Source organism: Haplochromis burtoni, unplaced genomic scaffold (assembly GCF_018398535.1).
Source record: "Haplochromis burtoni strain Fernald_Lab_line unplaced genomic scaffold, NCSU_Asbu1 Contig_979, whole genome shotgun sequence".
Lineage (NCBI taxonomy): Eukaryota > Metazoa > Chordata > Actinopteri > Cichliformes > Cichlidae > Haplochromis > Haplochromis burtoni.
This window is the reverse complement of record NW_024583340.1, coordinates 2,046-24,328: the sequence shown is the minus strand read 5'-3', so window position 1 is coordinate 24,328 and position 22,283 is coordinate 2,046. Positions and strand designations below refer to the sequence as shown.

At 40.7% G+C, this 22,283-nt stretch overlaps 1 protein-coding gene across 2 annotated transcripts in view; it reads left to right on the top strand.

Moving 5' to 3' along the window:
* Window positions 1-22,035, top strand: part of LOC102306308 (E3 ubiquitin-protein ligase CBL-B) — a 39,612-nt gene extending 17,577 nt beyond the window's left edge. The window contains exons 3-6 of one of the 2 annotated variants that reach the window (XM_014330774.2): window positions 491-868; window positions 5,343-5,434; window positions 15,627-15,761; window positions 16,349-22,035. In XM_014330774.2, the coding sequence (XP_014186260.2) occupies window positions 491-868; window positions 5,343-5,434; window positions 15,627-15,761; window positions 16,349-16,433 (690 nt within the window). In that variant the 3' untranslated portion in view covers window positions 16,434-22,035. The other variant, XM_042216240.1, reaches the window with a different exon arrangement.
* Window positions 22,036-22,283: the final 248 nt, after the last annotated feature.

Here is a 22,283-nt window from a genome sequence, read left to right as displayed (position 1 = left end):
GACTGGAAAAAATTTTGCGAGCCCTGCTAAACCATGTTCTTTTAAGTAGAAAAATGCTTTTTTTCTGGCAACCCTTTTAATCCAAGGCACAGTCATACTTGTTCAGTCTTTTGCAAACTGAGCTTTAACATTTAACTAATAATAACAGAGTCCTGTAGAGTCTGAGATTTGGCTCTTGGGTTTTCTGTATTTTCTCTGAGCATTTTACAGAGGTAAATTTATGGAGATTTTTACTCCTGGGAAGATTATGGCATTGTGTTAGCACACACCTGAAAGTGTGAATAGTTATCTGTCTCTCTGTGTTGGCCCTGCGATCTGTTCAGGGTGTACCCTTCCTGTTGCCCTATGGTAGCTGGGAGAGGCTCCAGTTTCCCCATGAAGAGAATGGATGGACGACCAGATTAATTAAAAGAATTTAAAAAAATGTAAATCCAGGTATCAAATTAGTTGTCTCATTTAATTGAACAACTTTATCTTTCTACCCCTTTAGTCTTCACCAGGCATATCTAGGAAGCAAGACAAGCCTCTTCCAGCCCCACCTCCTCCCCAGAGGGACCCACCACCACCTCCTCCTCCCGAGCATCCTCCTCCTGTCCCCCCTGAATCACACCACTCTTCGCTCCCCAGTTCCTCGTACATGTCCTCTTCTTCTACAGGCATGCTGTCAGAATTCCAAATTTCCTCTGAGACTTGGTGCTCCAAAGACAGCCATTTGACAGATGCACACAAGACTGGAGGGGAACACCAACTCCAGCTGGGACCCACTGTGCCTTGTCACTTGAACAGAAGACCACTCAGTTGTCCATCTGTGGAATTTGTGAGGTTACATCAAAGGTTGGACGGGGCAGGAAATTCAGAGAGCTCCAAGGTAAAGATTACGTGTCTTTTAAATATTTAAAATGATAAGCCAGTACTGGACTGTATTTTTTTGAATTTACTAAGTAAAAGAAAGGATAAACTCTCACAATTCTGGGAGGAAGAATCCTAACTGTGACTTTGTTTAGTCTCTTCATTCTGCCCTGTGAGGTTCGATGTGTCCAGAACTGTGGGATGGGTTTGTCATGGTTCTTTGACCCAATGTTTTGTTTGTGTGGACTTTTGAAGCTTGTTTATTATCACTGTTGTATTCTTAAAGACTGATTTATTTTTCTTAGTTTAGTTTCCATGTGTTTATGAGTTTCTGATTATTGTTTTACCTCAGGGATTCATGTTAGTTTGGATTTTTTAGTTTTCTTTAGCATTTCCCCTTTTGTCTTACCCTCTGTCCTTGTTTATTACCCTTCAGTAGGGCTGCCACAAACGATTATTTTGATAGTCGACTAGTCACCGATTATTTTTGCGATTAGTCGACTAATCAGATCATGCATCCATTAGACGTACAGCTTATTGCACCAGCATGCATCTGCTCTTATATAACTATCATTAGCTTACAGCTTTAAGTGTATGTGCTAACTAAAAATAAAGACAAGATGATAGTTTATTAAATTTTAATGAAATTTGCAGATTGTTTCGGTGAAGTTTAATAAACTCCTTGCTATCTAAAATATAACAGGACACCGGAGTATATTCTCGAGCATCTCACACTTCTGATAATCAGCTGTCTGCTTGACGTTTATTCAGCTGTGTAAAAACTATAACTTTAATCTCAGCCAAACCGATTTACTCAGGAACAAATAAAATACTAAAAAAAAGCCAAACAATAACATTTTTAAGTTATCTAAGTGACTTATATATGTTTAACCTGAGTAGCGAAAGACGCGGTGGGTTTGAAAACGATTTGCAGGGAGTCCGGTGTTCTCACGGCTCTAGTGAGCCTTGCCCCCGGCTAGCTATCGAGCTAGTGGGTAACAGACATCTCCGAAAACGTCGGAGCGCTTTGAAAATATGTGGTGTCTTGATAAACTGAGCAGATATTTGAGGTTTACACAGTTACATTCTCGCGACAGACTGGCGACCTGTCCAGCGTGTACCCCGCCTCTCGCCCTATGACAGCTGGGATAGGCTCCAGCGCCCCCCGCGACCCTGAAAAGGAGAAGCGGAAGCAAATGGATGGATGGAGATGATGTAACGTTTATTTTGTGACCCAGAAAGAATAATAAGAGTAATATTAAAACTAACTAGCTGCCGCCATTGTTGGAAACTAAGCTGGGCTGCGCTATGAATTCTGGGACACAGCTTCTTCTTCGGGGTTTAACGGCAGCTGGCATCCTTGTACATAGCACTGCTGCCATCTTCTGTTTCAGTCCGTTATTACACTCTTAAATTCTAGCTACTTATTCCTGCGTCTTTTGTGATCTTACAAAGCTTCAAACGACGCGTCGACTATTAAATCAGTCGTCGACGATTTTGATAGTCGACGTAATCGTGACTAGTCGACTAATCGTGGCAGCCCTACCCTTCAGTGTCTCTTTCTCTCTCTATCTACATCTGTGTCACTTCATCTCTCTCTCATCCCAGTCAGACCTCGGTGTTCTGTCTCCCTTCCCATGTTCTTCTCTGTATTTTATCCTTTGCCTCCCCAGTTTGTTATGTGTTTCCATGTTTGTTTAGCCCCGTCTTAGTGTCAGGCTCGAGTGATTATGTCTGAGTCTCAGTGTTTGAGCTCCTTCCTGTTATCTTTTGGTAGTTCTTGTCGCATTTGTATTGTTTTCTGTTTTGCTTCCCCTATCTGGTTATGTCTGATTTGTTCCTGCTGTGTTCTCATGTGTTTCCACTCCCCTGATCTCCCCTCAGTGCATATATTGTCACTGTTTTCCTCTGGCCTTTGTCAAAGCATCTGTTCATCTACCCTCAGGTTTCTTCAGGTTCCATGGGCTCTGTTGCTAGCATGTCACGGTTTAGTTTCTCTGTTTTAGTTCCCCATTCCGTTTTGTTTTTTTATTTTTGTACCATTCGACAATCAGCCTTAATAAACGGCTCACCTCCAGTTAACTCCTTCCTGCCTCCCAGTGTTTGCATTTAGGTCCTCACTTCAAGCTTCCCTGAGTCTGTACACCTTGAGACCTTAATAGGATTACATGGCTCTGTAGCGTGCTGCTGTGTTAAACTATGTAAATGTGAGCATGTCACTGAATTTGCAGCTAAAAAAAGAACTTCAATATATGTGTATTTTGGAGTGGTGTATAATAAAAAGTCTGACCATAATATGGTAATGCCATATTAATTTCAAGGCTTTCATAACATGTTTTAGATCGAAAGGTAAATCATATAAAATACTGTATTATTAAATTACATTAATATTTAAAAATACAAATATAAAAGGTTTATTTCACAAGCCAATAAAAATTTACATGGGCCATTCCACTGACCTGAGGGTTGTAAGGTTGGACACTGAATTATTATTAATATTAATTAATACTACAACGTCATAATGTCTGTTTTCGGCAGCACAACACTTGCCTCCTCATGTCAGAAAGCCTTCCAAGAAGAAAGATTATTTTTTATGCCTTAGTTTAGATTGTATGTATATTATTTTATTTGACTTTGACTGTACTTTAGATTATTTATATATTTTTGCATTTAAAAAATGTTTTCTTTAAAAGCTTAAATTTCAATATGGTACGTACAAACAATCACAGCATTTAGTTGTTGTTTTTTGACAGATACTGTATGCAGCTAAACTTTAAAACATTGCACTTTCTAAAATGGAAACCAATGGGTTAGGGTTAGGTTTCATTCTAAAAGACCAGTGTTTTTTCTCGTTTTAATATTTATTATTACTTGTTAACAAGACAAAAGTACTTTTTGCAAAATTACTTGGTTAATCAATGGAATAATTGATAGATTACTCTACTAAAATAATAGGTCGCTGCAGCCCTAGGTTACTCTAACATTTGGTTAAATCTTTTCTTGAGGACTATAATGGTAAATCTAAATATTTTTGGAGATTCTCTAACATTTCTCTTAGACCCAGTGTCAGATCAAAATTTTGACCATTACAAAAATAAATGTTATCTTAACAGCCTCCATTGGACGTTCTATCTCACTTAACTAAGATGGGGAATACTCTAAGATTGCTCAAAAGTTTGTAATAAGCATAAGCTTAACAAGCATCATGATCACTGATCAGTTTACTTTTTATTAAACACAAACTTTTCCTGGACTGCCGTTGGTGGATTCATGGATGTAGTCACTAGTCATTGGGCTCCTTCCTTCTGCTTAGTGTATAGCTTCAGGTTGCTGGACTTGGGTTAAACCCTCCATGCATGGTCAGTAGTTTTCTTGTCTTGATGTCAGTGGCTTCTATCTCCTCCTTTGGCCAGCTTATTATCTCAGAAAGGTATCTGACAATTGGCAGGGCATAGGTGTTGATTCCTTAGATGTTGTTCTTCCCATTCAGCTGACTCCTCGGGACTTGCCTACTCTCTGCAGGTATTTGGTGGTTGCAGCTTTCCAAACAGCCTGTGGGAACACCTCTCAGCTGTTGTTTTGGCCCTCTGGTGTTTCTACCTCTTCCTTTCTATGCCCCTTTCATGTTTAAAACTGTGTGCCCATTCATCTTAGCTTCCCTTCTGGGGATCCTTGGGGATCAGGACTATCCAGCCTTCAGTTAGCCATTCCATTCCATTGGTAGCTGGTTCATTTGTACTGCCAAGTGGAATGTAGTTAGCCAGTAGGCATGAATCATGTTAGGGCCTGGTGCTGTCCAACTCTTCCTGCTTGAGTCTCTGGATGTCTGTCACTTTGACGTCACTGGAGCCTGATCAAAACCGTATTTGTTTCAATTTTGAAAATAAAGTTAATTAACTATTAGGAACTATTGTTTCCTGTGTAAAAGTGGAAATGCTGACAACTGACATTCGACTTTTGTAATGCTGAAGAAATCAATAGATTAATGGGACAGCAGAGGCTTCTGAACATGTCTTTGAATTCTCTGGTTTTAAAGATTTCTTCTGTCCTAGGGGGCACTGCTTTTACATTATTGCAAGTAATAATAATAATTCTCAAAAAGTAATTCATCTTTCTCAGAACACGTTTTCAGTGACTGTAGGAAACATTATTTGAAAAAACAGTTTTTACCCCATAGCAATAAAATGCTGATGGGGTAAGCAACGCATGATTTTGATATTTATGCTACAGGTGAATCTACTAAAAATCTATGAGGATTTTGAATCAGGGTCTATTTTGGGAATGATATAACTCAAGAAGGAAGTCCCCTTGGATTTTCAAATTTATACCATAAATGTATCTACTTGCAATGACAGCTGCCAATATTTTTACAAAAGGTTTTTTTTTTTTTCATCATTAAGGATGGGTTCTTCTACATGAAAGATATTTTGATTTATTTCTGATTGCCACATCACAGATACCACATCCATTTTCTCTTTTGTGTGTCTGTGCAGCCCTTCTGTAATGACGAGCAAGTCAGTGATGAGTACGACATCGTTCCCTCACGGCAGTTGCCAACTCAGTCCAAATTTTGTAGTAGCCACAAGTGAGTATCACATCTCACACACACACACACACACACACACACACACACACACACACACACACACATAAATATTTATCTAGCTGGATATGAACAAATATTCCCAGAAAATATCCTGGAAATTTCTGGTTAATCTGCATTTTTAAGTCAGTTTTGATGCTGCTCTAAAACTGTAGATTAACCAGCCTTTGACAAGGCTGTGTCTCAGATTTTGAGTCAAGATTGTGTGCTTTTAAAAAAAATGAAAACCTACTGTTATGCTGTGCATGCTATAGACATCTTGGATACTCAGCTGTATCTGAGAAACTACATGACTTGTGTTTTACCTTATTTTCAGCAAGTGAGCTTTACATGTTTCATGGATTTGAAGTAGATAAAGTGCTTAAAGTGTAAAACACTGTATACATGGACAAATGGGACAACTGTAAAATGCCTTGAGTGGTCAGTAAGATTAAGATTGCTCTAATACATGTATAAACAAAATCTTTCTACTCGCCATGTGGGCTGTTTTTATTCTTTAACCACTTAAGCCCCACGCCCCCGGTACCGGGGGCAAAAAGGAGATCACGTCAGTGTTGCCAACTTAACGACTTTGTCGCTGTATTTAGCGAGTTTTCAGACCCCCTTAGCGACTTTTTTTCTAAAAAGCGACCAGCGACAAATCTGGCGACTTTTTCTGGTGTTATTGGAGACTTATTTATGACGACTTTTTGACGTGAAAGTGCGTATCGCTCCTACTCTCAACAAGCAGCGGGTGCTGCCGTGGGCACCTCGCCCGTGCTAAAGCGCTCACAGGTGGAGGATAGTCCTCCCCCAGCTGCTATCAGGACAGGAGACGTCCACGCCTATGAGTCCAAACTGCAAATGAATCGCGCATGAGCGAAGCCACTGCTCCCGCACTGACTGTAACGTAGTCAGTTCTTCTTTTACTCTTATGCTGTTTTGTGGATCACAAGGTTTAAAACTACTTATAAACACACACACATATAGTAACTCCACCAGAGTGCCTATTTCGGAGCAGGGTTGGAATTGTGACATTAAAAAAAAACAATAATTGCTAAAAGAAATTTAATGTGTAGTTCTAAATAAACACTAAATGCATTTAGGACGTTTTTTACTCACTTTATGTCTCTTCCACGATGTTATTTCTCTCTCCAACAACATAGGTTACAATTACATTAGCATGACCAATTATGCAAATTAGGCGATGACGTCATTTAGCGACTTCTAGCGACTTTTAGGACAACCAATAGCAATTTTCCTTACTGAGGAGTTGGCAACACTGTCATGTTTAATCGGTTATAACACGGGGTGAGAAATATAAGTCCAGACATGTGTGGTATCCACAGAAACCTCTGAATCTCAGCTAAAATGTCATATAAACCATTTCTACAACCACCAAACACATCGAAAACAAGCCATGATTAAACGAGCAGTTACGTAAATGCGCAGAAGACCGCTAAACAAACAAAACCGAACCGGAAATTCTCCAGACTTCATGTAACCGCTAAAGATAGGCTGGTTAGCTTCCAGAGCTATCACTGACTCCACACACCAAGTTTCACCACGATCAGACCAAAATTCACTGAATGAGCCGCAAAAGAAAGGATATTTAGAAATATCCTGTCTCAGAGTGACGCTGAAAAACTAGTTCATGCATTTATTACTTCCAGGCTGGACTACTGTAATTCATTATTATCAGGATGTCCAAAAAACTCACTGAAAAGCCTTCAGCTAATCCAAAATGCTGCAGCAAGAGTCCTGACAGGGACTAGAAAGAGAGAGCATATTTCTCCTGTTTTGGCTTCCCTTCATTGGCTTCCTGTTAAATCCAGAATTGAATTCAAAATCCTGCTCCTCACATACAAGGTCTTAAATAATCAGGCCCCATCTTATCTTAATGACCTTGTAGTACCATATCACCCTATTAGAGCACTTCGCTCTCGCTCTGCAGGCCTACTTGTTGTTCCTAGAGTATTTAAAAGTAGAATGGGAGGGAGAGCCTTCAGTTTTCAGGCCCCTCTTCTGTGGAACCAGCTTCCAGTTTGGATTCGGGAGACAGACACTATCTCTACTTTTAAGATTAGGCTTAAAACTTTCCTTTTTGCTAAAGCATATAGTTAGGGCTGGACCAGGTGACCCTGAATCCTCCCTTAGTTATGCTGCAATAGAGTAGGCTGCCGGGGGATTCCCATGATGCATTGAGTTTTTCCTTTCCAGTCACCTTTCTCACTCACTATGTATTAACAGACCTCTCTGCATTGAATCATATCTGTTATTAACCTCTGTCTCTCTTCCACAGCATGTCTTTATCCTGTCTTCCTTCTCTCACCCCAACCGGTCGCAGCAGATGGCCGCCCCTCCCTGAGCCTGGTTCTGCCGGAGGTTTCTTCCTGTTAAAAGGGAGTTTTTCCTTCCCACTGTCGCCAAAGTGCTTGCTCATAGGGGGTCATATGATTGTTGGGTTTTTCTCTGTATCTATGAAGCACCTTGAGGCGACTTTTGTTGTGATTTGGCGCTATATAAATAAAATTGAATTGAATTGAATTGAATTATTTTACGGCGCTGTTGCTCAATCGGGGGACACTCTCTGTTGAGGAAAAAAGCATGAATTTCTTTGTATACGGATTATCCATTGTTTAAATGTCCCGGGCAGTCGAAAAGGAGGCAGAGCTGTTGAGAAATGCTAGGAGCTAACTGGGCGCTAACTGTATCATTCAAATTTTTATTTATTTTTTTATTAGTAATATAAACATACAAACAAAATGCACCATATATTACAGATTCAGAGAATAGACATTTCTTACATATTAGCAACTTTCATACATAGTGAAAATAAAATATAAAGATGGGGTCACATAATTTAACAAATTATTAACTCACTAAATCAAAATCTTCCATAAAGGAAACAAAAAAGCAGCCTTTTTCTTTTTAACTAAAGTCAAAGATTTAACCGTATCATTCAAATATATTGAATGTCGCAATGTTGGCAAAGAGAGGAAGTGACGTAAGATTTGCGCATGCGGGGTGCCGATCGGGTTTCTGGTACGGATCGGGTAGTGACAACGCTCACTCACCGCCTCCCTCCTGGCTCACAGCTTCTTCTTCTTCCTCTTGGTTGGCAACCAGAGTTAAGGAGCATTACTGCCCCCTGGCAAACAGCTCAGTGGACATTTAGATGAGAAAATATATATTTGACACATTTGAGGAAAATACTAATAAAATAAAATAAAAATAAATGTTCCCTTTAGAAATCTTTTTTTTTTTTTTTTGCTCTTTTTTGAGAGCAAAAATAGTTGTTTTTCTTTTTCAGTCACTCATCTTAGCAGTATTTACATGAAAACAAATTAAGTTTGAGTGAAAATGTACATTTTTTGCACTCTCTTTTCAACTGACTCAGTGACTCAAATGACTCAAAAACCCGATTCACTTTGGTGAGTGACTCATTCAAACCCGATTCAGTAAAAAGAATAGAATTTACCATCACTAATCTGTACCACCTGTAGAGTTTTAATACCTGTACATGAATTGTTAGTCATACAAATCATAGAAAAAAATAATTGAAAATCATAGAAATATCACGAAATAGTTTTAAACCTGTGCTAGGAAATGAAATTAGCATGGTTTTCATGTTAATTCTGCTTAACTACTGGTTTTACCACCGCATCTGCTCTGTAATTGCCTAGAAAACAGAATCTTGAGTTAATATAAACTTCACATTTACAAACAACTGTAGGTCAGAGGAGTAATAAGGCATCCAGCACTGCAGCCACAAGTTTGTCATGTGCAATGGATTTTCCTGAATCAGTAAAAAAAGTCATTGTTCCCATAATATGCCTAAATCATGGATCATCCCGTGTGTATTTAGAATTAGGTATAGTGACTGGTCATAAGTAATGTCACTCACTTGTTTCAATGTTATGAGCTCAGCAACTTGAGATAAATACTGATATAATAATTAGCCCAACGCTAAGATGTTCTGTGATTACTTCACATCCTGCTTTATTTTTACTGTCTGTGTGATGCCAAATCCTCTACAAAGACCTTCAGGAAAAAAACAACATTAGCCAGTTATGCATCCTGTAGATCAGATCTGGACAAATAGATTCTAGAAATAGCTGCAACAAAATCATGTGGTTAGCCATCAGCTCCTGTGAAATAAGTTATTCTGGGTTTAACACAGTGCATTCTTCAACTGTGACATTTGGCATTTTCCAACAATACATTATGGCATCATAAACAACAAAGCTAGTAAATACATAGATTTCTCTACAAGAATCAGTTACACTGAAAGTGGCAGTTAAGGGTTGAGTCTGCACGGCCCACAAGCTTATGTGAACCTAGATAGTCTTCCCATCTCTGTTCGCTGCCCGCTCCTGTGAAAACAAAACCAAACAACGCACAAACATCCACCCTTTTCTAACTGTTTTGGTGAATTGTTTAATAGCATTTACTAATCCTAAACTTGGTGCAGTCTTTAATCTCAGTTTCAAGTCAGCCAAAGCTTTATTTACATTATCAGTCTGTCACAGTCCAGTCAGTCTCTTCATATTTGTCATTGCTGAGAGTGGAGCCTCTCGCGCACATATTTGAGTATCCACTAATAGCAATACGATGTCATATCAAAAAAAGAAAAAACAATTCTTTATGATTTTGGAATGGATTGAATCGCTACAACCTTTTTACACAGAGGGACTTACTGTCGCGTGAGATCACGTGTCCCAGACGAGTGAATTTCTCCAAAGCCCATTGTAATCTGAAGAATCACACTTTGCAAATGTTTCCAGTAAGAATATTTCATAGCGCTTTCATATCAATCTTGCAGGCCTGCTGAAAAGAGAGCTGATTGTTAAATCATCAGCACACAAAATATCATGCCCTGGAGGGGTGACACCTGACAGGTTTTATTTAAGTGCACTGTTACAAAAAAACCCCTAAAACATTAGGTCTAGTTTTAGGACATGTCCAAGCATAAGGCTGTCATTCTCTTAGAAAGAGAAAACAGACCCAAACTGACTTATAGGATCAGCCTAACACTAAAACAAAACAAAAACGTCAGCCAGATAAATCACAGAAAAAATGTGTTTTTCTGGTGGAACAATATGGTGTGAGGATTAGAACTTCAGGTGCCATGAGATGCAGTAGTGCATTCACTGTTTCTGGCTTTATTTGTTGTTTATGCTTACTTGGTCTGAACTCAGACTTAAGACTCACTACCCCGTTCATTTCCCCCGCATCATATCCACTGGTTGCCCACAAGTGCTCTGAGATGTCACACAGTTCTGGAGAGTCTGGGGTCAACTGGCATAGTTCCACCAGATAAATTTTTGTTAGCAGCTGCACAGTTCACACAACACTAATGTTTACTGTCAGATGCTTCCTAAACACCTCATTGCAATGTTTCATCCCTGGAATGTGAGTTTCTTCCTCAGGTCTGTACTGTTGCACTAATCATAAACCCAATCATTTTATTTAGCATTTAAAATAAAAATATGTGAGATGATGTCATGTATTTCACTTGACAAAGCAAGTTTGTTCCCATATAATCAGGTGTGTGTGTATGTCTATGTGCAAGCTTCACATACATCAGAAACCGGAAACTCAGTCTGTTAGTGTCCACTCATTTGCAACATTCTGCTCACTTGTGTTATAATTAAATGATCGTTCCCTGATCTAATAACAATCAACTAATTTACATATCAATTCATAACCCACTAAGTTTACAGGACAAGATGATAACAGCTGGTTTGCAATCTTTAATCAGTCCCACATCGTATTTAGACTTGGCCCACAGGCCGTCAGGCACCTCTGATCAACAGTGGGATCAAACAGTTCAAATGAGCAAACAGTGAACAGTATAACAATAGACAGCATAACTGTTTTATAAGCAATCATTTTTTAGGGTGAACAACACTTTTGGGTCCTCCCTGACTTGCCAATCACAAGCTCTTTTACAATTGTGCACAAATCTGCCCAGGTCTTCCCACCTGTAGTCAGCAGACCTAGCAAGGAAGATGTGTGGGGTGGATGCATCCATTATAAATAACCTTTTGTTCTTTAGTGAGGGAAATCGCAAGTGCAGCAAATGTAAAGCTCTAAAATAAGCATTTCATTGTTAGTTTATCATGTTCAACTCTTTACCACTCCTCCTCATGTCTCTCATCAGGGCTCTGCGAAGCACAGTGAAAAGTGCAGTGCAGGCCATCAGCGGCCAAAAATGGCATCTGGAGGCATGCAGTCACGTGCTTTTTGTAAAAAAAAAAAACCCCAAAAAAAAAACTTTCAGTGAGCAGCCCTGCCCCCAGCTTCCATTCATACACGAAGGCAGGGGTCACAGGGCTGTATTTCACCATTGCATGGTCACATTCTGACTGTGTGATTGTAATGCCATCATGGCAGGAGATCAAATTTATGTTTAATTTACACATTAAGTAAATTTACTGGACATGAGTCTGACAAAACTTTTAACTTTTGGCCCTGTCCGTCAATTCAGGACAGGGGAATGGTGAAATTATCTCTTTGAACATGGCCTGTTGCAGAGACAGTGTGGGTGTACCTTCTAATGTTGGCTGGAATTTCAGGGTGAGAGTGTAACACAGAGTGGCTCCGTAGTCTACAAGAAATTCCACCTTCTCACCACACACAGACATTGTATACATAGGCAGAGATTTATAGGCTTTGTTTGTTAAATGCACATATTTGCCCTTTGGATGGCATGAAATGTGTTCTAAGTGGCTTCTTGCAGCAGTCTCTGTGTTTGTGTATGTGTGTGTGTGGAGCACTTTTTTTCCGTAGCACTTGTTAGCGAAGCTTTCTTCATTGCGTCAGCATGTGTGTGCGTCTGTGTTTGTGTGTGGCTCTTGTATCACTCCTCACTGTATCAGTGTGTGTATATATGTAGGTTTGTGTTTTTGCGTCACTTCCCTGTTCTGGCGTCTTGGGAAAACCACGGCCTGAAGCGTCCCCTGGGGTCCTGCCCTGCTCCTCTTAGTCTGCTTGCAGCCACCACTGCTGCTGGTTCTGGTTCTGGTTCTCCCTCTCTCCTCCTTTTTCACATTTTTTTCTTCCACTTTTTTTTCCTTCCAAAACTGCTTTCTCTTCTCTCCACCCATACTTTCAAACACCTCTCTTTCATCATTCATTCAATCCACATCAACTGACTTTCTTTTCAACATTTCTTTTTCTTTCTCACAACATATTTCATGCTTTCTTTCTACATTTTTTACCATTGAGTCAAAGACTGAGTTCTCACTTTGGTCACCCGGTTGAGCGTGCGTGACAGTCCACGCCCCAGCCCTTAATTCGGCCGTGCTGACTGTCATCCCATGTTATTCGGTAAGTGTCCTTAGCAAAGCCTTTTGCCTTCTACAGACCAAACATGCTAAAATACTGCCGCCTAACGCCAGTCCCCCGGCGCCTAGGGTTTTTTTCTGCAGACTCTAAGCTACTCGGCCAACCTCCCATGAGCCACTGCCCCAGGGGCCATTAGATCCTGTGTGTAGCTGAGACCTCAGGAAATTGCTCTGTACTTAAGCCCAGAACTTCTCCGTGAAATATCACGGAGGTGCGCCATGACTCACCCACCCTTTGGCCTGACCAAACAGAGAACCCAAGTGACTTATACATCCATATATGACATAGGTTGGACACAGCTCACCAGTGCAGATTCTCCCCTAGTTCTTTTGGATGATCTCGGTGTGTTGCTGAGGACTCGCCTCACAACTCCCCCTTTTTGAAGCTTTAGTGGGACCGAGGATTGACTTTTTGCCTTGGGGTGATCAGCCGTCTTTGGAGTTCCCACACTCGGAGCATCCTGTTTGTGATGCCAAACTTGTCATGGAATTTTGTAAATAAAGTCTGCAACACAGAAAGAGCTGTGGTCAAGCTATTTATTACTGCGCAGAAGAGCCAACACACACATCAAACATCACAGTTCACAGTCGTGCCAGCTCTACCCTTGGGGTGTCTCAGCTCCTCTTTTATACCCCCTCCCCACACACAACTTTCTGTATCTTTTAGTTACAACAGGCTTCTGTCCCATGGGCAGTGGCTGGGCAGAGCATCTTCCACTATCTTTTCCCAGGAAGCTCCTGGCACCTGTCATCTTGGGAGTTTCGTCCTTCTACACCCTAACAGTTAGCAGATAACATAGTGAAACATCATTAGGCCTAGCTAAGCAGTTCTTTACGAGGTCATACTGACACACACTTGCTTCATCTTAAGCAGGCAAAGGTTATACAAAAATCATAAACTAATTTACTGTGTACTGTGAGGATTTAGATTTATCCTCACATAAATCTAAATGTGAGGATAAACTAGAATTTTCCATAACAGGGAGTATATATGAAACTCTTCTTTTGTTTTCTCTGTGGTTTCAGATCTTTTACCAATGATGTCTACAGGTTAAGGCAAATCTGATGGTTAGAAACTGCCAAAAGTAATGGCTGAATGATAATAGCCTTTTAGCTGCAGTAAGAATTAGATTAGATATTCTGTGTATCCAGATGTACTGGAGGCAGGAGATAGAGCTGATACTTCTGATGAAGATTTAACCCAAAGAGGAGGCTAAAACTGAAAAAGTATTGTGTGATTGTGCGATTGATGTACATATACTTTCAAATGTTGGCATCTGCCTTCCACTGAAACCAAAATTGAGTACTTTGGCATCGACTCAAACCACTGTGTTTGGAGGAAGAGAAATGCTGAGTATGACCCAAATAACACCAGTCCCACAGTCAAGTAAGAAGTGGAAACATTATGCTTTGGGGCAGTTTGTCTAAGGGTAGAGGATGACTTCACTACATTGACAGGGAAAAGGACCGGACCATGTTTCTTTTTACTATAGAAAGTAAAATGTTGGATGAGAACCTCCTTCCCTCAACCAAATCACTAAAGATGGGCCGTGTATGGCAGCGGTCCCCAACCTTTCTTGCACCACGGACCGGTTTAATGTCAGATAATATTTTCATGGACCGGCCTTTAAGGTAAAATGATACGACCAAGACAAAAACTGTGGTATTTTGTAAATATAGTAATAAACACAAATTCACTGTGTAGTTGTGTCCTCCTCACTGCCCCTTAATGCTCTCTGGTCGCTATGGTAATGTGTAAATATTTCTTTCACAATAAGACACACAACTACAACACGGGAAAAGTTAACAATAAAAACCCTGAAAACCATAAATTTGACACCCAAGCATCAACTCTCGTAGCCCGGTACCAGACCACTCACAGACCTGTACCGGTCTGTGGCCCGAGGGTTGGGGACCGCTGGTGTATGGGACTTGTGGCTATAGAAGAAGGTTGTGAAGTAAATGGCCTGCATTTGTATAGTGCTTTTCTAGTCCCTAAGGACCCCAAAGCGCTTTACACTACATTTACCCATTCACACACTGGCAAGCTACATTGTAGCCACAGCTGCCCTGGGGCGCACTGACAGAGGTGAGGCTGCCGGACACCGGCGCCAGCGGGCCCTCTGGCCACCACCAGTAGGCAAACATGGGGTTAGTATCTTGCCCAAGGATATTTGGCATGCAGCCAGGAGGCAACCTGGGATCAAACCACCGATCTTCTGGCTGACCTGCTCTGCCACCTGAGCTACAGCCACCCTGGCCTTATCAGTCTCCTGACCTCATTACTATAGCGAGCTGAAACTTGAAGTTGCCAACCAGGCAACCAAGAAACCTAAAAGACCAAAATCCCACCTGAGAGATATGAAAACCTGATAATAAGAAATTATGCCAAGAAAGTTAGTATTCTTGACCAAGTACTAAAACAAGTATTTGATCTTTTGGAGCAAAACCTAATTTCACTCAATGACATGCAAATCTGTTTATAATAACTTTTGAGGGGGTTTTAACTCTTGTTTTTTCTGGGTTGTTTTTTTGGTTGAATTCTGTCTCTATGCAATTAGAGACTATTCATTGTTTTGGAAATGAATAAACTTACAAAGTAGCTCGAATAATTATTTCTCCGACTGTATCTAAACTTTCCTTGGTCTGACAAACCTAACCAACATAATAAGACATCTTGAACAATTTTTGAGAGAAATACACCCCTTTGACAGGAGCAAACCTCTGACAGAAAAAGGGTTAGAAAGGGCTTTTGCATAAGATTCCCTCTTATAGTTAACCATTAGACAAACTAGCTAATGTAGTCAAAGGTTGTTTTGACAAATCAAATGTCATCTTTGCAGATCCTCCAACCCTTTTTGCAGCCCTGTGTTAGAACAACATCAAGGGGCAATGGAAGGACCAGAGGGCAACTATCACATTCCTTCATCCAGTCTGTGCCTGAGTCAGACTCCTGTCTGCATCACTGTAGCAAGCAGGTATTGGTCTTCACACACATGGTATATTGTTAGTTCCATAGGTAGTTGGTCAGACATAATTTTTGTAGTTTCGCCTCTATTCACCACCACAGTGAATGAAACATTCAAAAAGATAAAATTGATTGAATGCAGATTTTCAGCTGTAACTCAAGACTTTTAACAAAAATGTTTAGCAATTTTTGCCTTTAGAACAGCAGTCATTCTTCATGACATAGATTCAGCAGTGTATTGGAATCATTCCTCTGGGTTTTTGGCAAACCCAGAGGAATTGGCAAAACACCAGAAGGACAAAACATCAGCTACTGCTAGACAGAGCAGTTGCTCAAGACTTGTCTTCACCTTTGACCTTGCTTCTCCAGCTCCTCTCTCCGTCCTTAGTATTTCTCCAGCTTCTCACGTTCTTCTTCACATTGTTCTTCCTGATGTAGCTATCACTTTATTTAGCTACATCTATTATTACGGCCTTCTTCCTCTGCTTGTCCACCACTACTATGTCCAGTTGGTTTGCCTTCAACAGTTTTCTGTCTGTATGTCATTAGAGTTTAGTTGGGGTGCTGTGATTCAGTTACATTTTGTTGCTCATGCAGGTCCTTGGAAAATAGCCCTCCAGAGCTGTCCTTTGAGGAGGAGAAGCCCTGGTGCCTTGAGCCTGGTGAGTCTTTCAAGTGTTAATTAATTTACATTTTTGGCTCATATATTGTTGTTATAAGCAGGCCAGGCTACATCGTTTTTTCATGTTTTGATTAAGGGATCCGTTGAGGCAGAAATTACCTTCTGTAAAATAAAAGAGTACAAGAAAACTTTCTGGAGAAATCGTGGTGGGATTGTTGCTACTGGCAGACTAGGTCTGGGGCTATTGGTGGCACTAAAAACCTTGTTGCTACAGTTTGTTGCTGTAAAGTGAAAACAGGCATACCTAATAAAAAGGCAGACATTTTAAAAATGGCATATGTGCACCTTACCCATACTGTATATTCATAATGGGAAACTGAGAAACAAAGCAGCCCCAGACCATCACACTATGACCCCTATATTTTACTGTTGGTTGATGTTCCTTTTCTGAAATGCTGCATTACTTTTACGCCGGGACACACACCTTTGGGGGGGGCATGTTATTCTGCTGATGACAGCAGCACTAATGATCTAAGAAAACCATATATCACTTGATATGTTTTCTTGACTTTTTTTTTTTTTAACAAATACTACCATCAGATTAAATTTGAAAACGATAACTGTGGACACTAAAATGCTAACAAAAAGATAGACAGACAAACAAATAAACCAAACTGATTACATACTCCCTCCCTTTGGGGCAACAATGACCCTTTTTTTTACAATGTAAGATGGAATTTAACATAGACTGAGTGGCACACTGCTTAAACCTTGTATAGAGTACATGCATAGTTTAATGGGGAACTACAAGTACTGGAATTACCACTCATTTTTGTTTGTATCTTTCTTTGTCTCTGTCTATGTACACTACATTATCAACTGTGCCTGTTTTTGTTCTCTGCATTACCATTTTACCAGTTCTAAACCAAGCTTAGTGATGTGTGACTCATCATTCATTTCACTGGTGACTAATTTAGTTTTACAATTTAGGGAAATGTTCTAGTGCACAGGCCCAATAGCACATTTATGTAACACAAGCACCTGTGGAAATTTCTAACATGTCAGGGCCTAACATTCTTGACTCCAAAGAAAGGTAAGTAAGTAAGTAAGTAAAATTTTATTTATATAGCACATTTCTAGATAAAAGATCACAAAGTGCTTCACAAGGTATAAAACAAAAACAGTCAAAAGTTAACAAAATGCAATTTTAAAAAGATGTGTTTTTAGCTGTTTTTTAAAAGTAATCACTGAGTCTGCAGATCTTAAGTTCTGAGGAAGAGAATTCCACAGTCTGGCGGCCACAGTAGCAAAAGCTCTATCACCCTTGGTTTTCAGTCTTGTATACTGAATAACAAGTAGGCCCTGATCACAAGACCTCAGGGACCTACTAGGGGCATAGGGCTGTAAAAGTTCAATGATGTACGCTGGTGCTTGTTCTTGAAGAGCCTTAAATGTCAGAACCAGAATCTTAAAATGGACTCTGAATTCAACGGGGAGCCAGTGCAGCTGTATAAGCAACGGTGTTACATGAGAGTATTTCGATGTTTTTGTCAGAAGCCTTGCTGCAGCATTTTGGACAATCTGCAGACGCTCCAGGGAGTTTTTGTTTAGACATGTAAACAGTGAATTACAGTAGTCCAATCGTGATGAAATGAATGCATGAATAACAATCTCCAGTTCAGTATGAGATACTATGGGGCTCAATTTAGAAATGTTTCTTAAATGATAGAAGCAGGACTGAACCAGAGATTTGACGTGGACATCCAGGGTAAGAGCAGAATCAAAGGTTACCCCTAGGTTCCTGATAGACGATTTCACAAATGTTGAAAGAGGACCAAGAGCATTCATTATGTTAGGTACATGTCTGTCTGGAGCACATACAAGGACTTCAGTCTTTTTTTCATTAAGTTGGAGGAAGTTGTCAGCCATTCAACCTTTGATGGTTTCTAAGCACACATTTAGAATCTGCAGCTTAGAAACATCTTCAGGTTTAAAAGATATATATAGCTGGATGTCGTCTGTGTAGCAGTGGTAGCAAATGTCCTCAAAGGGGCTTAAAATATACTGGAGAGGAAGCAGATATATTAAAAACAATAAGGGCCCCAGCACAGAACCTTGTGGCACACCATAGGACAGGGACGTGGAAGATGACCTATACTTAGAAACCGCCACAGAAAAGTATTGTTCATAGAGATACGAGGAGAACCACTTTAAGGCAGACCCAGATATACCAACCCAGTATTTCAGCCTTTCAAGCAAAATATAATGGTCAACGGTGTCACAGGCTGACGTGAGGTCCAACATTAGGAGTACAGAACACTTTCCTGCATTGTTTTGCATCAGAATGTCATTGGAAACTCTAAGAAGAGCTGTTTCAGTAGAATGAGCTCTACGAAAGCCAGACTGAAATTTGTCAAAGATATTATGTTTGTCTAAAACTGCTGTAAGCTGCTTAGCCACAACCTTCTCTAATATCTTAGCAATTAACGGTATTTTTGAGATTGGTCTGTAATTGCTAGTGAGAGATGGGTCCAGCATAGGCTTTTTTAACAGGGGGTGTATAACAGCAGTTTTAAAATAAGCAGGGACTTTACCAGATCCCAGTGAGGTGTTAATTATGGTGAGCACACAGGGACCAATAGAGTGGAAGACATTTTTGAATAACGATGCGGGTAAAATGTCGAGTGAACAGGAGGATGCTTTTGTTGCATTAACTATTTTTTCCAGCTCTGATAGTGAGACGGGTAAAAAGCTTTCTAAAACGACAGGCCGAGCTGGCGTAGGAACTGACAATGCAGATGCTGATGGGGACAATTTTTTCCTTACATTACTAATTTTTTCTAGAAAGAAAGAAAGAAATGTTTCGCAGTCTTCATTAGAAGAAATATTGGCAGCAGGTGGAGCAGGAGTAATAATATCAGTAATAGTGTCAAATAATACCTTAGGATTACCTCTGCTCTTTGCAACCAGATGAGAAAAATAAGCAGCCCTCGCATCTCTAATTGCATTGTTAAAAGAGGCTAAAAGATCCTTTAAGTAAAGGAGATGAACATTTAAATGAGTTTTCCTCCATAAGCGCTCAGCTTTACGACAATCATGATTTATGGATCAGATGTTGTCATTTAGCCAGGGTAAGGCCTTGGAAACAGAAACTGGTCTCATTTTAACCGGACAGATTTCATCTAAAATCGAAAAACAATGGTTATTAAATAGATCTGTTAAGAAATCAACGCCATTTTGCGGGGATATTGTTAAATTAAAAGCATCCGAGAAATTCTCCGCTGTGGAGGAATTTATGATGCGCGAGATAATTGTCCGGTGAACAGGAAACAAAGGCTCATGAAAATACATGTTAAAAAGAATACAGTGATGATCAGAGATAAAAAAAAAATGTCCTCAGAACAAATAGAATCAATATTCAAACCCAAAGTAAAAACAAGGTCCAGTGTGTGTCCTTTGTTATGTGTGGGGCCGGACACATGCTGGGTAAAATGAAAAGAATCCATAATGTTGATAAAACCTCTGGCAAAGAGGTCGGAGTCATCATCAACATGTATGTTAAAATCCCCAGCTAAAAGCAGTCTGGACAACCTCATAGTAGAGGACAGGAAGTCGCTAAACTCCGATAAAAACAAGCTATTTGGGCCGGGTGGACGATACACCACAGCACAATAAAAAGGATCCTTACTTCTGATTTTAATAAGCTGTAATTCAAAGGAAAGAAAGTGTCCAACTTTCACTGAATGGCAGTTGAAACGGCCCTGAAATGCCACCGCGAGACCTCCTCCACGACCAGATCCCCGAGGCTGGCTGATGACAGAATAGCCGTTCGGGCACATTTCAATGAGAGACGAATAGTCCAAGTCCCGCTGCCAGGTCTCAGTCAGAAATAAGAAGTCCAGTTTTTTAGAAGATATAGAATCGTTAAGCACGAACGATTTATTAGTCAATGATCGGGCATTAAAAAGCGCCATGTCAGCGGGGTGGAAGCATCATTTTTGGCAGAGGCTCGAGTTAAAGGACGTAAATACTCGGGGTTTGAGCCTTCACGCTCGTAGATTCCACTCGCCGAGGGGATGAAAAGCCAGTCAGCAGGAGAGTCTGGATGAACCCTTCTGAGGCAGCACGGTCTCGGAGAGCCGGGCCCTGCATATCCAAGCAGGGACGTGGAAAACAAATTCCTCTCCATGGAGCTGTTCTGAGCATAGGTAACAAAGCACGCTCGACATCGCTTTCTAGTCAGACCCCGCCGCCAGAAAAGCCTAAGCTTCACCTGGATACCTGCTCTTCTTCCTCTCCTTCTCCGTGGTCTGCGGGGAACGCTGAGGACGCTGGCCGAGGATCTAGCCACTGGCGGAGGATCCAGCCACTGGCGGAGGATCCAGCCACTGGCAGAGGATGGAAAGTGCCAAAGGAGTGCGGGGGATGGAAAGTGCCAAAGGAGGAGGAGGATAAGACATCTTGAGCCATCATTGAAGATCGGATGGATAACAGCGTCAAACGATCATAAACCAAGGCAGCCAGTACATCATTGATACAAATAGAAAACAGCAGAGCAGAGAAAAACAGCACGACGAAAGAGCGTGACAAACTGCACCCGGCAGCGGCAAAGCCAAACACAGGCGCCATCATACCGGAAGTGTACAGCCTTTACTTGTCTCATCAGGTATGGCTTGTCTCATCATTTCTGCCAGTTTTAGGGTAATTCCAATATTTGTGTACATCTTTTTTGTGACGTCAAAATGCAAGAGAATTAACAACTCTTAATTAATATCTTTTGGATCTTTTTAGTCTGGTGGTTCTCTTTTACAGAGCTTACAGAGCTTGTAAGCAAAGCTCTGTGTTCCTTGGACATTGGATCAGGCCTTTGACATTGATGTGGTTCAGCATCTCAGCAAAAGAAATCATCCTTTTGATGTCAGTAAATTGTGAATGTCTAAACATTTCCACACCAGCTCAGTCAAATACATATAGCAGTTCAGCCCGTCCAAAAGGCGGTAACTTTTATTTGTTTAAATCTCGCAACAGCTTAGGTAAAGATAACCTTTAAAACCTTGGATAATCAATGCTTAGTATTTCAGCTTTTGATAACTCATCCTGTGTGTTCCCAAGGACTTGGAACATTGGTTTGAGACTGCTCAGTAACTTGAGCAGACTGCAGTGTTGACTAGGGCTGCAACTCGATTATAAAAAAAATCATCATAGATTTTTTGCTTTGACCAAACTTCAGTGTTCACTGTAGCCACCACATACTCCTTACAGACACACAAACTCACTCATTCACTTGCACACAGAAGGGAGATGCGTCCTGCATGACACATTGCCACGGATCTTAAAATGGCTTAAAGGCAACACAAGCCAGATGCTAGAGTTTAAAACGGACCTGTTCATTTTGTTGAGCCTTCAGTGTACGGCCATTGGCATTTTGCCAGAAGTGTTAGCAGAAAGGAGGAATAACAAAACCTTTTGACAGTGCTGGAAATCACAGTGCCTTGCCTGCTGGCCATACCAGGTTTTCTGGGTTATATAAGCCTTGGACATGTTCCCCCAGCTTCCTTGCAATGTCTTGCCAGATGGTGCTTCATTTCGAGTACATAGTACTTTATCACTCCAAGTGAAGGAAGGAGACTCCCAACCCTTCGAGTGTAGATCCAAGGGCCCATGTACATCCCAGCCATAGAGTAACTTGTAAGGGGAGAACTCCGTTAAAGGTAGGGGAACTTCTCTGTATGCAAACAGCAGGAAGGGCAGCCACGGGTTGGTTCCCTGGTCTTTTAGAAATGAGTGTAGATAACTGGCAGTGACTACAGGAGGTTTTAGTCTGACTTCCTTGGAGGACATGTTTTCTGGCATATGGAGCATGCACTTCAGGATTTCTGTATGTCTGCAAACATTAAAGACCCAGGGAAG